The following is a 14,171-nucleotide window of genomic DNA, read 5'->3' as shown; positions in this document are numbered from 1 at the left end:
AAACCACCATACTGATTTCCAAAGTGGCTGTACAAGTTTGCACTCCCACCAGCAATGGAGGAGTATTCCCTTACTCCACTTCCTTTCCATCATAAGTTTTCATTAGTGTTTTTGATCTGAACCATTCTCACAGGTGTAAGATGGTATCTAAGAGTTGTTTTGATTGGCATTTCCCTGATGGCTAAGGATGCTGAGCAGTTCCTTAAGAACCCTTTGGCCATTGAGATTCCTCTGAACTGGCTCTTTGGAATCCACTCCCTTTGGAAAGTACCTTGCTCAGCCTAGATACATTGGCGGGGGGGGGGGGGGGGGGGGGGGGGGGGGGGGGGGGGGGGGGGGAGGAATAGGAGGCTTGGTCCTTCCTCAAGTGATGACAGACTTTGTTGACTCCCCATCGGAGGCCTCACCCTCTCTGAGGAGTGGGTGGGGGTAGGGTGGGGAGAAGGTGGAGAGAGCAGGAGGATGGGAGGGAGAGGGAACTGAGTCTGGTATGCAAAATAAGATTTTTTTAAAAAAATACTTTCACTGTGAAAATAAAGCAAAATATGGACAACAGAATGGTAATCCTCAAATTTCAACTGATAATCAGCTACTCCAAGGACATTTGAAACAAGAAGCTATTCCTGCCAAACTTAGACTGCCAAAGACCTTGGCAGGGTGTCCTCAGAGGGAACTGACACTCCCTTCACTTATATAATAAGGAAAAACCAGAGATTAACGAGTTCTAAGTACACACTGGTAACATTCCTCCTAGGCTTTTCAAACAACACAGGGTAAATATTTAAGACCCATGTTTTGCACTAATTTCTTTTAATTAGGTGCATTGTTCTGTGGTCTTAATTAATGCAGAGCCATGTATAACACTTGATAGTTCATATAAGACGTGACTAGCACGTCCTAGCATTTCAACAGGTTCATTTGGAAAACTCAGGTAGAGAATAATAGCACTCTTATGAAAGTTTGCTTCCTGGAAATAATCCGAACATACGATACATTTTCTAGATGTTTCTTCTAACTGCAAGTGGGATCTTCTGATTATCAGTTCGTAGGTAGCAGAGCAAACTTATGTTACTCTTGAGAGACCCACTATAGATGACTAAAACTATCCTAAAGTCTGAGGGAAGACACTTTTGTGAAAGAAGAGCTGAAATTCTCTGTCATTCCACCAGCAGTATGTTTACATTGTGGTAAGAAAACCGTGACACAAGAGTTCATACATGTGTGCTGATACTCTGTTTGTGATCTAACAAATAAAGCTTGCCTGAAGATCAGAGTGCAGAGCTAGCCACACTAGTTAGCCATAGAAGCCAGGCAGTGGTGGCACACACTTTTAATCCCAGCACTCAGGAGACAGAGGCAGACAGATGTTTGTGAGTTCAAGGCCACCCTAGGCTACACAAGACTGAATCAGTCTAAAAGAGAAACAGCCAAGCAGTATTGGTTCACACCTTTATTCCCAGCACTAGGGAGGTGGAGACAGGAATTAATATGGCTGGGTGGAGGACTCTAAGGAGGGAGGAGACAGGAGCTCAGGATTCAGTCTGAGGTTTTGTAGAGACAACATTCATTCTGAGGACTTGTAGAGACAGGGTACCCCATTGGTCTGAGGATTCTGTAGAGGTAAGAGGTAGAGGCTGGTCTTTTAGCTTATGCCCCCTAATATCTAGGTTTTTATTATTAAGATCAATTAGAATTTGTGCTATCTGCTCGTTCTGTTTTTCTTCGGTCTTCTTGCCTTTCTCCTTTGTGTAGTTACGCCCTTGAATGTGAATTAGGAGATTCTGAGAAATGTACATATGTCTCCCAGGATATCTTGCTGGCTGCAACTCACTTCAGCTGACTGCAACTCTTCCCCAAGTCTTCCTCAGGCCTCACTGTTGGGAAGAGCTCTGATTTCAAACCCAGAATGCTGGATCGTAGTGCTGTGCAAAGCGCGTGTCTGTATGCCACGGCGCTACTGCTCTCTCCTCAGTGGCTTTGGTCAAAGTACTCAGTCTCTCCTTAGCTCCTTTCCTCTACCTGAAGTTCACCGGAAAGCTTTCTGTACATTAAGAACAGAAAGATGGGAGGAGGAACAAGCCTGTTGACATTACAGTGATGTAGATAGGCAGGTCCTGGCTCCAAATACACAGTTAGAGCGCAGAAGAGCTAGATATGCAGGTAAGCGTGGCCGTGAGTAGGACGAACTACCAAAGAATATCACGTCACTAATCATCTGGTAGCAAGTGAATTATTCAATAATTAGCTGGCATGGGAGAAAGGATAAATTTATATTGTGATCACATTTCCAAACTAAACTAGAGTAAGATAAACTAGGGATCATGATAAAGAATAAAAATTGACATCACTTTTTTTTCTTGACTAAGAGAAGACTGGAGAGCTGTATTTGCTCTCTTTATATGGCTGAATTTTATGATAATGACAATAATGGTATAAATTGCGGAAGGACTACTACCATATGTGACTATATAAACATAAGAGAAAATAAAATTAAGAAACGAAAAAATCAGGAGCTCTATTTGTGATAAAAATGGTGAAAGTGTTATCATTGAAAGCCCTACTATCTCAGAAGTCTGCACAGAAAAGACACTTCATTGCAGCATTGTCAGTGACAGAAAATGAAGGAGCAATTTGTTAGCCACCAACTGATGAATGCTTAAAGAACCTAAGTATTTCCATCCTATAAAATGAATTGACATCTTTTTAAAGAACCCAGTATTTTATGGGTGGCGAGTTGGATGCCCGTGATATACATATAGTAAAAGAGTGGAAGAGCAAATTTTAGAAAATTTTCTGTGCTACTATTTCATTCTTTTTTTTTTAAATATGGCTGCATTGCTGGGCAGTGGTGGCGCATGCCTTTAATCCCAGCACTAAGGAGGCAGAGGCAGGAGGATCTCTGTGAGTTCAAGGTCAACCTGGTCTACAAAAACTAGTTCCAGGACAGGCTCCAAAGCTACAGAGAAACCCTGTCTCGAAAAAATAAATATGTGCTGCATATTATATATTTTATACAGGTAGCATATGAATACATATTATCATATATAATGGCAGGTAGATCAATGAGTAAGTAGAAAACTATCTCGAAGTCACACCCACTGGCTAATAATAACCACAATGAAAGCATTTCATTAGGAAACTGGAGACTTTTCTTGTTACCCTAGGTACTTTTTATTAGCACATTTTTAAGGATTATACTGTAGTTTTTACAGAAATAAACAAATGGACTAAATAAACAAACACAAAATTAAGTGCTCTCAATAGAAAAGACGGCAAGAAATATTCACAAGAGAAAATATACAACTCTATTTATTTGCATTTGTTGATTTCTTTTCCAGTGCTTATACTAAAGGATCTAAAGTTTAAAGAAGAGTATATAATAGCTAGCTATTTTTCATCTCCAGTGATTACATTTTAAAGACTATACCAGATAATAACGATGACAGCAAGGCCCTTCTACATGTTCCCGTGTTGGTTGAAGGATCAGTGCTTGTCTGAGGCAAAGATTTATCCCTCCTGAGAACCTGTGAGGGACTCTTGTTTGCCAAGTGTCTCCCCCAGCTTCTTGCTTCAGATTTCTGGGAGACGATCTCAGTATTTTGTGAGATGTTTCCAAGTGGCTCCCATGAACAATAAGGTGGGATCCTCTGGCATGCTCCCACTAAAAGCAGGACTTCCCACCTCCGCAAACACTGTGTTCTTAAGCCATATGTCGTGATAGGAGACCATTCTGTTTGTAGAGTTTAATGCACACCATTTGCCTCTACCCAATGAAGGCTACAGGCGAAGAGTAGCCCCCAACTATGGGGCTTTCTGCAGAGAGTGCCGAGAGCCTCCAGTGGCAGGCTGGCAAGGGACGGATGGATTAGCCTGGTCAGAATGGAAACCACTACCTAAGGAAATGCTGCAAAATTTGACAACAGAATATGTGGTAAAATTTTGCTGTTGTTTACTGATTTTATGTATACTAAATCCTTAGCGTATGCCCATTTTCCCATATAAGGGAATGACAAAACAATACACATTACACATCTGAGACAGAGCGATTGTTCGTGTTAGGCATGAGAAATGCTGAATTCAGAACTGTAGAAAGAGTATTTCCTCAAATACAAACAGCAATTATGGTATGTATTCATTTATATTCTCTACATAACTGACATTGCTATTTTTTTTTCCAAAACCCGAAAACGGACTCTGCAACGCCCTTAGAATTGAATCCCTGACAGGGTGCTCCAAAAACAAAATATCCCTGTCCCCTTGGGATTGAGAAATGAGTCCTGTCCTGCTTAGGCACACTTGTCAGGGAGGAACGATTCCTAGAAAGGTATGGCAAGGTCACGCAAGTCCCTGAGGAATGCCTCCCACCTCCACCCCCTGGCTCACTGGTTTATGGTCACACTGGACTTTTCTCTGCTCCTAGAATAGCAGCCCAGCTTCACCCTGGACCACTGCACCTGCCATACCTTTCCAGGAATCGTCCCTCCCTGATATGTGTACCTAAGCAGGACAGGACTCATTCCTCCATCCCAAGGGGACAGGGATTTTTTGCTTTTTGGAGCACCCTGTCAACTAACATGTAGCATGCTCCACTACACTACTCTGGTCCTTGAACTTAGGAGAACTATTTGAAAATGGTGGCAGCCAGATCCTGCCTATGCCATGTAAGCACGAATCTCAGAGGAGAGATTCTAGGTCACTGGGAATTTTAAAGTGCTTAGGGTCAGTAGAAGAACTACCCCTTCCTTTCTGAGTTTCCTTGTAAACCATTTCATGATTGAAATCCCATTATCTATTGAGTAGTGTGGGCTTGGCTGTCTACCCCACCCCGACAAGATTCCAGTCACTCCTCAGGCTCCTTAGAGGATGGGTTTGGCACACCCTGCAGACACCAGACTCTGAATGCTGAGGTCTTATTTATAATACCAAATATAATGTGTCTGCTATGGAAAGAGTTGTTACACCACATTGTTTAGGGTAGATGTAAAGGAAAAACTCGATAGTCTTTCAACACAAATGCAATTTTTCTCAAATGTTTCCAAAACATCTGAGGTTGGTTAGATTCCCCAAATACAAAAGCTGTGGATAAGGGAGACCTGCTGCGGGAGCTCCTACTGGGTAAGGATTCTGCCTGTTTTGCTTGCGTTGCAACTATCTCAACATTCAGAATAGCACCCGGTGCATAGAAGATTATTAAGGAATGCACTTTCTAAATTATACTCGTGGACTGGTGAGGAAGATCCACGGGTAAACAAATAGAAGGACCTGGGTTCAAATTCCCCGTACCCACATAGAGCCAGGTGTAACTGGGCCTATCTAGGAACCTCAATGCTCCTATGGCAAAGATGGAAGGCAGAGACAGGGTGCCCGGATACTCACAGGCCCGCTAGCTTTGAATTCAACAAGGCCAAAAACCATACTCCCTTTCTCACATCAGGGGGAAGATGAGGATCAACCTCTGCCTGCATGCCGCAGCGCACGTGTGACTCTCCTCCCTCACAGACCTGCGTGCCTCCGAGCACATACACATACACACAGGAGAATTAGGCTCATATAAATGTCACATTTTCTCCAGTCAAACTCCTTCCTTTATAACTCAAGGAAAAGTTAAAGTTTATTTTCAAGTATGTTTGGTGAACACTGGCTTAGCACGTGAAAGCATCCAGCAACGGGACCAATAGTATTCCCTTCTGGTATTTAGAACGGCAGGGCTGTGACTCTGACAGCCCATTTTATTTATCATTGCTGATACCTTACAAAACGCATAACTAGAAATAAGTCATTAGTTGAAGCCCACTGCTATTCGTTTTTAAATTCTCATTCCCTATATCCTGTTAAACAATTTGAATATTATTCTAAAGGTGCTTTAGTCTATATCTATAATGCCTGATCAATAAAGATATGAGGCAAGTGGATAATTGAAAGTGTTTCCATCTTCTCTATTGAAATTAATGCAAAGTAGCTCAATAAATTTTAAAGAGCGGGCTGTGTTACCTATCAATAGGCAATTGCCATATTGGGTTTTTTTCCTATAATGTATTTTTAAAAATTATATATGCATGGTCCTAAAGATCATTCAAAGGCAAAACTGTCAGAATATAGCAATAACTTCCACTTGGGATGCTAGCCGTGAGCGGATTTTTGGGAACTAATAATGATATGGTATCTAGATACACAACTGAAGACTACAATTAGTTCAAGCCAATTGATTTCCAGATTGACATGTGACATTGGCTGAATCGGATGTGAATGATCACTCTGAAACACGCTGACGCCAAATGCAAACTGCTCTGTAAGAGGGCTCCTGCCTTTAGTAGAGTTGAGCATTCTCCTGACATATGCCACAACTTTAGGAGAGAAGGTGCGAGTTTTGCAGATTCCCAATCTTCTAAAAGGCCAGAGGAGACAGCAGAATAGTTTGCGCAAACGGAGGGAAGGCAAGCATATGGTTAGCACGCATCCCCTCAAAATAGTCACAACACATAAGAAACATAAGTTGAGCATATTGAAGACTGATTCTATTTGTAACAGTCTCTCTTTACTAAGTGGTCAAAATGACGGCGAACATTTCGCACGCGGTGGCTGAGATGTGTTTTGCATGCCAGGTGTGTGACTTGGCGGGACACATTTGTCACCACACTCTTCCCCAATCCAGTAACACCCTCTAGATGCTCCTCAGACAGGAAGAGGAACGCTGCAATACACCCCCAGAACTGAAAACTTGTCCTATGGGCAGTTACGTGGCTTTCTGTGTACATTACCATGGGAACAGCAAGAAACAAACTTGAAAGGAAGTTTGCAGGCTGGTGAGATGACTCAGTTGCTAAAGGCAACTTGGGGCCAAGCCTGAGAAGCTGAGTTTGATCCTGAGAATATGAGTTTGATCCCCAAGACTAATATGTCTGAAGCAGAGGACCAACTTCTGCAGGTTCTTCTCTCACTCACACACACACACGCGCACACACACACACACACACACACACACACACACACCACACAATAAATAAATTGTATTTTTAAAAAGGCTGCACCCACCTATCAGCTTGAATATGTGATGCTATTAAATATGTTGCTTTTCTTGATTCCATATCAGCTTCTAGTTTGATACCAAATCTCCCTTTCCTTGAGTCATTTGGCTGTGACTGTACGCAACCAAGAAATTTCTTTCAGTTAGTTCAAATTCTGCTCATGCTTGGAAAAATATACCAAGCATAAGGCTTTTCTGAGAGTTTCTGGGTTTTGTTTGATTGGTTGGGTGGTTGGTGGTTTTTTTTTTTTTTTGGATTTTTTTTTCTTTTTGTTTGGGCCTGGGATCCAACACCTGTAGTAGTGCAGACTACATTTTTATTAATCCAAAATCGATGGGTCACTGTCACCTGACAGGGAGTGGGAGTCACACTTTCTCTCCCTATATTGCTATAAGGTATCACTCTTCTGACCTTGTGAGAAAAAATCTGACTCATTCATTTCTGTACAAACTTGGATTTAACCTAGTGCTATAAGAGTTGCTACCACAATGAACACGTATCAATTGCTATTGCAGAGCACAGTTATAAAATCATAGTTAAGTCCTTGTTAGGCTCTATTAGATAAAGAAGTGTCTCTTTAGTCTTTCTCAAGGAATAGCTGAAGCCTGGTACTCAGTCATTGGCGGGAGCTTAATTTTAAGTTTTTCAAGCTGCTGAAAATCAGGTATCTTTGCAATTAGGGTTTCCTGGGAATAAATTAATAGCAAATGAACACCTATCAAGGGACTTTCCAAACACCAACAGAAGAGCTAAATGATTTACGTAACTTCCCAATCGTCCATCAGTTCAGAGAATATTATAATCTCTCAGCCACATCATCACCCTTAAATTGCTCACTCATGTTTGTTCTCTGCCATTTTGCCTTTGTTCTGTGATGAAGGCTATGTGTCTTGCAGCCTTTTTTGGGGGGACACAGGTTAAACTGTAGCTCAGAATTCACAACACTGCCTTGGACTTTAAGGATGATGGAATGTATCCACCTAAAGAGGAGAACTTTTTGGGCTGGTAGCAGAGATTGCAGACGCAGAGAAACGCAGGCGCATCACACCCAGTACATTTTCCGAACCGCAGACAGGCCCCTAGCAGAGCTCACAAGGTCAGGGTTTCCCTGACTGCACAGCTCAGTGCCGCTGAGGCACGAAAGCCAGGCTTGCCATTTAAGTAAGAGAGGACTACACGAGCTGAGCGTGAGCAGGGCCATTTTCTCTGCAGTCTTTTCGGGGTCTTAATAACAGTTCTGTGCATTAAGATTTTCAAGAGGGAAAACAAAGCTCAATCTTCTTCAAAACATATATCGGATGCCATTTTTATGAGGCGTATGACAGAAATGGTGTTGCTCAGAACTCACTTTTTGTGAGAGCTTTGTGGAAGGTAGTGCCAGCTGTGGCCTCCCCTCCAACTACTAGAAGAACTGCTTACTGCACATTTGTTGTCCTCCATAGTTATGAGGTTACACAAAGTGCACGCAGGGTTTTCATTGCTTTGGTTAGACTGTGCTCTTGTGTGTGCTCCACCAGCAGTGAAGCCCTCAACTGCGATTCACATCTACTCACTCGGGAGATTAGGAAATGTGCTATTACAATGTGACAAATAAACACTTTTTCATAATATGCTAACTAAATTTAGGACACCGGGATTGACTCTCTGTGTGCTCCTCAAGCAGCCACTTAACTACTCAGGCGTCTAGCAAGGTAGGAATGGGTAGGTTTGTATGTGAAGAGCAAAGTTTACAATAGCATTAACCCATTTGCTAGGCAGCCCTTATTTCAGAGCTTTCTTTGCTAGAAGTGTCTGTCTCTACAGACACACGAAGCAGCAATTTCCTCATCAGATTGGCCCTCAGCATCATTTCTAACCTAAAGATCAGTTTTTTCTAACCTATCACCTACTGTTCATTGATATTCAGAAAATAAATGGTTGACTACATATGCACCACCAGGTTATGTTTTATAATGGTAAATAGGTAATTAGCACACATATAATGCACACCCACATTGTCTTATCTCTTTAACTACATCTTGCTTTTCTAGAAGGCATAGCAAGTGACTTGATTTTCTTAATTTAAGAAACAAATTTAAACTGCTATCAAAATGTAATCTGCACTAATCCAGATATGGTTAAAAAAATAAAAATAAAAAGTATAAAGCTATGCTATTCTTAAGTATTTACATTAACAAGATCATTTTAAAGCACTCATCAATTGGCATTATCAAAATCAGATGGGAAATTTCTAGAGCATGGACCTGAAGAAGATAGGTTTAGGATGAGATGTGAGAATATAGACACATATAAAAGCAATAACTGAGTGTTAGCACACTGGGGTAGGAACCTACACACTGGAAGAAATTCACAGGACACCCCAGCGACTGAGATAGAGATGCCTTTAGAGCGGCTGGCTATGCTTCATTATCTTCCATTCTCCATTCTATCTAAGCTCAACCAGGTACCCACCTCTAGATCTGAGCTTGTCCAACACACACACACACACACACACACACACACAAATAACCTGTAACTCTTGGAGAAGAACAAAGTTTCTAACCTCAATCCAGCCTCATTTCTCTATAGGGATATGTTTCCCTAGCTGTGCCTTGGGGATAAGAACTGAGCTGGCCTGCCATTGGATGAGTTACCCCATCACCTCTGTCCGCCGTGATTAGCCCCTGCAGTTACCAAATCCTGGAGATATCTTGACTTCTGACCTTATTTTTTGAGGGGGGTCACTCAGTTTGAGTTCCCAACTATCCCAGCTCTCCTGCCCGTTCTTTATCCAAGAGAAATTAGGACATACGAAATTAGAAAGTGTAACACAAACCATGTTCCCATCTTGCCCCTCCCCTTTCAGACTCTCTAAACTCCCATCCCAAATGACCTGCCACTACCCAGGTGCCACTGCCAGGCCATTTGCCATCACACAGTCAGTACTGTCTGAGATTTCTGTCCGCTTCCCCCATAGCCTATAATGAAAGAGAACAGATCTCTGCTGGGCGAACCTCCGCAGCTGAGGTGTTTGCTGTCAATGGATAAAGCAGCAGCAACCTTTGCCTTCTGAGCACTCAATTACTTGTTTGTTATGTTTTGTTTTTTTCCATTTTTGTCTTTGGCAATTGTTCATGTCTGGGAGTCCCTGGAGTTGGTATCATAAAAAGCATTCAGTTAAAAGCAAAAAATAAAAACCTTTTTTTTTTACCTTAAAATAAGTCTTACTAATAACTTTCATAACACACTTGCCAAGAAGAAGTTCCAAAGATCTTAAACTGAGGTAAACTGCCATGCTGTGGGGAGCTAAGGCCTGTTTCCCTCAACAGATGTGGGGAGAGGAGGCTTATATCATTTTACAGCCTTTTAAAAAAGGAAGCATCAAAGTGACGTAGTCTTTTTCTTTCCCCCCAAAGGAAACTTTAAATTTGAAATCTCTGATAACTAACTGAAACTCTAAAAATATGAGACTCCCTTCCAGAAATGTAGTCATGCCAACAATACTCACAGGTACAAATGTTCTCAACTTAAAACAGGAAGACAAGAAAAATGTGCGGCAGACTGTCTTGAATTTTCACTCAGATCTGCAGTCATTTTCGGTGCTGGTGCACGCCTTCAATCCCAGCACTTGGGAGGCAGAGACTGGTGGATCTCTGTGAGTTTGAGGTCAGCAGATGTACAGAGTGAGTTCCAGGACAGGCTCTTTTAAAGCTACACAGAGAAAACCTGTCTCAAAAAGACAAAAAATAAAATTAAAAAATAAAAGAAAGAGAAAAGATTGCAGTCATTTTGCCCACAATAAATATGCTGTAACCAAATTAACAACCACAGTTGTCCAGTGAAGGATGAAAATTCGGAGCCTCTTATTGTAGACTCAATAATTGTGCAAGGCAGAGAGGAGTGAAATGTTGACCCCATTATGAAGCATAAGGGCGTTACCAGACACACCTGAGATGATGTGTCCTGAGGAGCTGGAACCACGCAACCCACTACCAGCCTTGATTCTGCATGACGTCAGTCCCTGTGTTCACAGAGCCTCAACCATTGATCACCTGATCAACAGAGCTAGCAACAGAACCTACTTTGTTGGGTTATTATGGGGAGTAAATGTCACAAGAAAATCATTTAAAAATAATGGTCGATTACGGTTGCTTGGGAAATTTTAAACCAAGTACATTTTTCTGCCAACACTCCGTTACATGTAATCTGGGCTGTGCTCAGATACAAGCCAGAGCATAGAACTTCAAGGGTTCCATTGGAAAGTAATGAAAGCAAAGAGTCTGCTGTCTCCTCCAACTCTGGACTGTGTAGACCAGCATAGGCTAAGTAAGACAGTGTCAAGTTCTCAACAGTTCAACCAAGTTCCACACCGAACACTGAGGACAACAAAGTCATTGTCCTCATACTTTCCTTGGGTCAGGCTGTCTGGAAGTCTACAACAGCATTTCTTAGCCCATGCCTTATGCGTGCTGTCTTCTTTCCTTACTGCCATTGAAACTGTGCTCCTGAACTATCAGCTATGAGTCCATTCTGTCGATCTGGCAAGAAAGTTTGGTTTTCTTTGAAAAGTCCTTTGGTGACACATAAGGCATTCCTTAAATACAACATCTTTGTTGTACTGAAGGTATCCCAGCTTTCTATGCAATCCTCATGTGAGCAAGTACCTCTCTAATCTCAGAAGGATTCTTTCTCTGTAGGAATGAAGATTCTTTATTCTGTTGAAATAGGAGCGGCAGGGCTGCGTCCCTGGCACCCGGCCGCCCGCATGGCTAGCTTATGCCCAGAAATAATTACACGGAAACTGTATTCTTTCAAACACTGCCTGGCCCAGCTAGTTCCAGTTTCTTATTGGTTAGCTCTTTCATATTGTTCTAACCCATTTCTAATATTCTGTGTAGCCCACGAGCTGGCTTACCAGGGAGGATCTTAACCTGCATCTGTCTGGAGCGGGAGAATCATGGTGACTCCTTGACTCAGCTTCTTTTTCCCAGCATTCTCTTCTGTTTACTCCACCTACCTAATTTTCTGTCCTTTGAGGGCCGAGGCAGTTTCTTTATTATTAACCAATGAAATCAACATATAAGATACAAGACCCACCTCCATCATTATTCTATTAAGGCATAAGAAAATAACCCATCCAACTGAATGGAGAAACAGAATTTTGACATATACCCAAAAGTCTCAGGGCCACACCTCCTATGCAAAGCATATTCCAGTTAACTTCTGCTAGGAACATGTCCCTCATTCTAATTGCTAAAGTCTTATCCCAGTCTTTATGTCTGTCTTCCATTATTAATCATGCATTTATTTTCTATTATTATTTTGGATTCTAATATAATCTATGAATATGTCACCTATATTCTCCATTGATTAGAAACACTTCAGAGGCTGAATCTTTTTCATTCCAAAAGAATTCTGTTGTTTAACATATTTATTGAACATCCGCAATAGCCATTTATAATGAGGACTTAAAGCTGGACAAGGTGACGTTCTAATTCCATTCAGTAGGTCAGGAAGGGCTCATGATCAAATAGTGCAGCGTGGTTCTTCATTTTTCTTTTCTTTTTCCCCGCTGGAACTAGAATTAGCCACAATTTCACCTTAAACATCAATGATATCTTTGGTTTTTCTTCTCCCCAGGATAGTGGCCAGAGCCTCCAAGAATCTCATGTCCACGCAGAGCTTAGGGATTGTATTTGGACCCACCCTTCTGCGAGCTGAAAATGAGTCGGGGAACATGGCGATTCACATGGTATACCAGAACCAGATAGCGGAGTTCATGCTGAACGAGTATGATAAGATCTTCAACTCAAAGGAAGACTGACAGACCAGACAAGCCACTGAGTGTGTTCACATCTGTCTTGATGCCTAATATTTTTACATTTCTGTAAACATATTTCTGAAATATTTTTTTCCTTCCAAGCGACAGATGCTTCATTTTGTGAAAACTTCGTGATGATTTTGTATCTAAGTTCCAAACATTTGAATAAAATAAATGACAATATTTTCCTATATGTGTTCTACATTAACCCTTTGAGTGTTGCTCCCCTTAGCATTCTAGGAATACATCGTAAATGTCTCACACTCTTAAATAGTGTGTACAAGACAGCACCAATGCATAGCTCTACTACTGAACCTTGGCATCATGTGTGTGCTGGTGTGTGTGCAGATTTGTGAGCATGCAGAGAAACTGTGGGTAAGATTGAGAGTATGGACATGTGTACCCTATCAAGATCCATGTGCACCAATGCATCAGCTGTGTCCCCACATGCCTAAGTACCACGGAAAGAACACTAGCAATACGAAGGCATCTCTGTTCTCAATCAAAATAGAGTAATTTCATCTTTCAACTGTACAGCCCAGTGATCGTCAGCGATGGGTGAGCTTTGCAAATACAACATGCTGAGTGGTAGCTTTTCTGAAGAACAAAAGGACAGTTCAAGAGATTTGTTTGGACTGTTCTTTCTTTGTGGGTAAAAACTATTTTGGTTCCACAAACATACGATTTTGTAAATTAAATGGATTGATCTTTATTTTACACAAGGATTGCACTGCTGTTCCACGTTGGTTCTTCATCAAATTGTGTATCTTCCCTTTCCCCGGCTATGCCATTTTATGTAGAATTTTTAATAAGTTTTGAAAGCTATTTTATTGGGGAGTTATACTAACTCCAGCTAAAAAGAACTATTTTTAAATGCTTGTACTATTATGCCCTAAGGATTCCTTGACTAGACTCATTTTATTTTACCATTTGATGGTTATTTTCAATTGTGATTGATTCAATGAAGGGATAACTGTCTAGAATACATCAAACATTGCTGTATTTTGAAAAGTTTGTTCTAGTTGAACACATCTCATGCCGGTTTATGAAAGAGTTCTGCTGATAAAAATGTAGACTTATGTTTGACAGCTTTTTAATAAACTCAAATGGAATGAATAAAGCTAATCCAGTGTGATAAGAAAGTCTAGCTATTGATTTAATCCTAAAACGAAAAATAAAGCATGTAAATACTATGTGTGAAACATGGATCCAAGAGCAGACACTCAGAGCAATAATGAGCTCAGAGGCGTATGCTGTAGCATGGATCGGGCATCAGAGATGAGAAAGACAGCCTTAAGAGACAGTCAGATGTTCAAGTACCAGCATCCGCAGTGCTGCCCAAGGAC

At 41.4% G+C, this 14,171-nt stretch overlaps 1 protein-coding gene across 1 annotated transcript in view; it reads left to right on the top strand.

Annotated features, from left to right (window-relative positions):
• The window catches only part of Arhgap15 (Rho GTPase activating protein 15), a 591,259-nt gene extending 577,289 nt beyond the window's left edge, over positions 1-13,970 (top strand). The window contains exon 14 of the mRNA XM_050140010.1: positions 12,645-13,970. Coding sequence (XP_049995967.1) covers positions 12,645-12,828 — 184 coding nt within the window. The 3' untranslated portion in view covers positions 12,829-13,970. The remainder of the gene's footprint in view (positions 1-12,644) is intronic.
• The last annotated feature ends 201 nt before the right edge of the window (positions 13,971-14,171 follow it).

The sequence above is a fragment of the Alexandromys fortis genome, unplaced genomic scaffold (genome assembly GCF_014885135.2).
Source record: "Alexandromys fortis isolate MF-2015 unplaced genomic scaffold, M_Fortis_MF-2015_v1.1 scaffold_33, whole genome shotgun sequence".
Lineage (NCBI taxonomy): Eukaryota > Metazoa > Chordata > Mammalia > Rodentia > Cricetidae > Alexandromys > Alexandromys fortis.
Note: the sequence above shows the minus strand (reverse complement) of the source record. Positions and strands in the feature narration are given on the sequence as shown.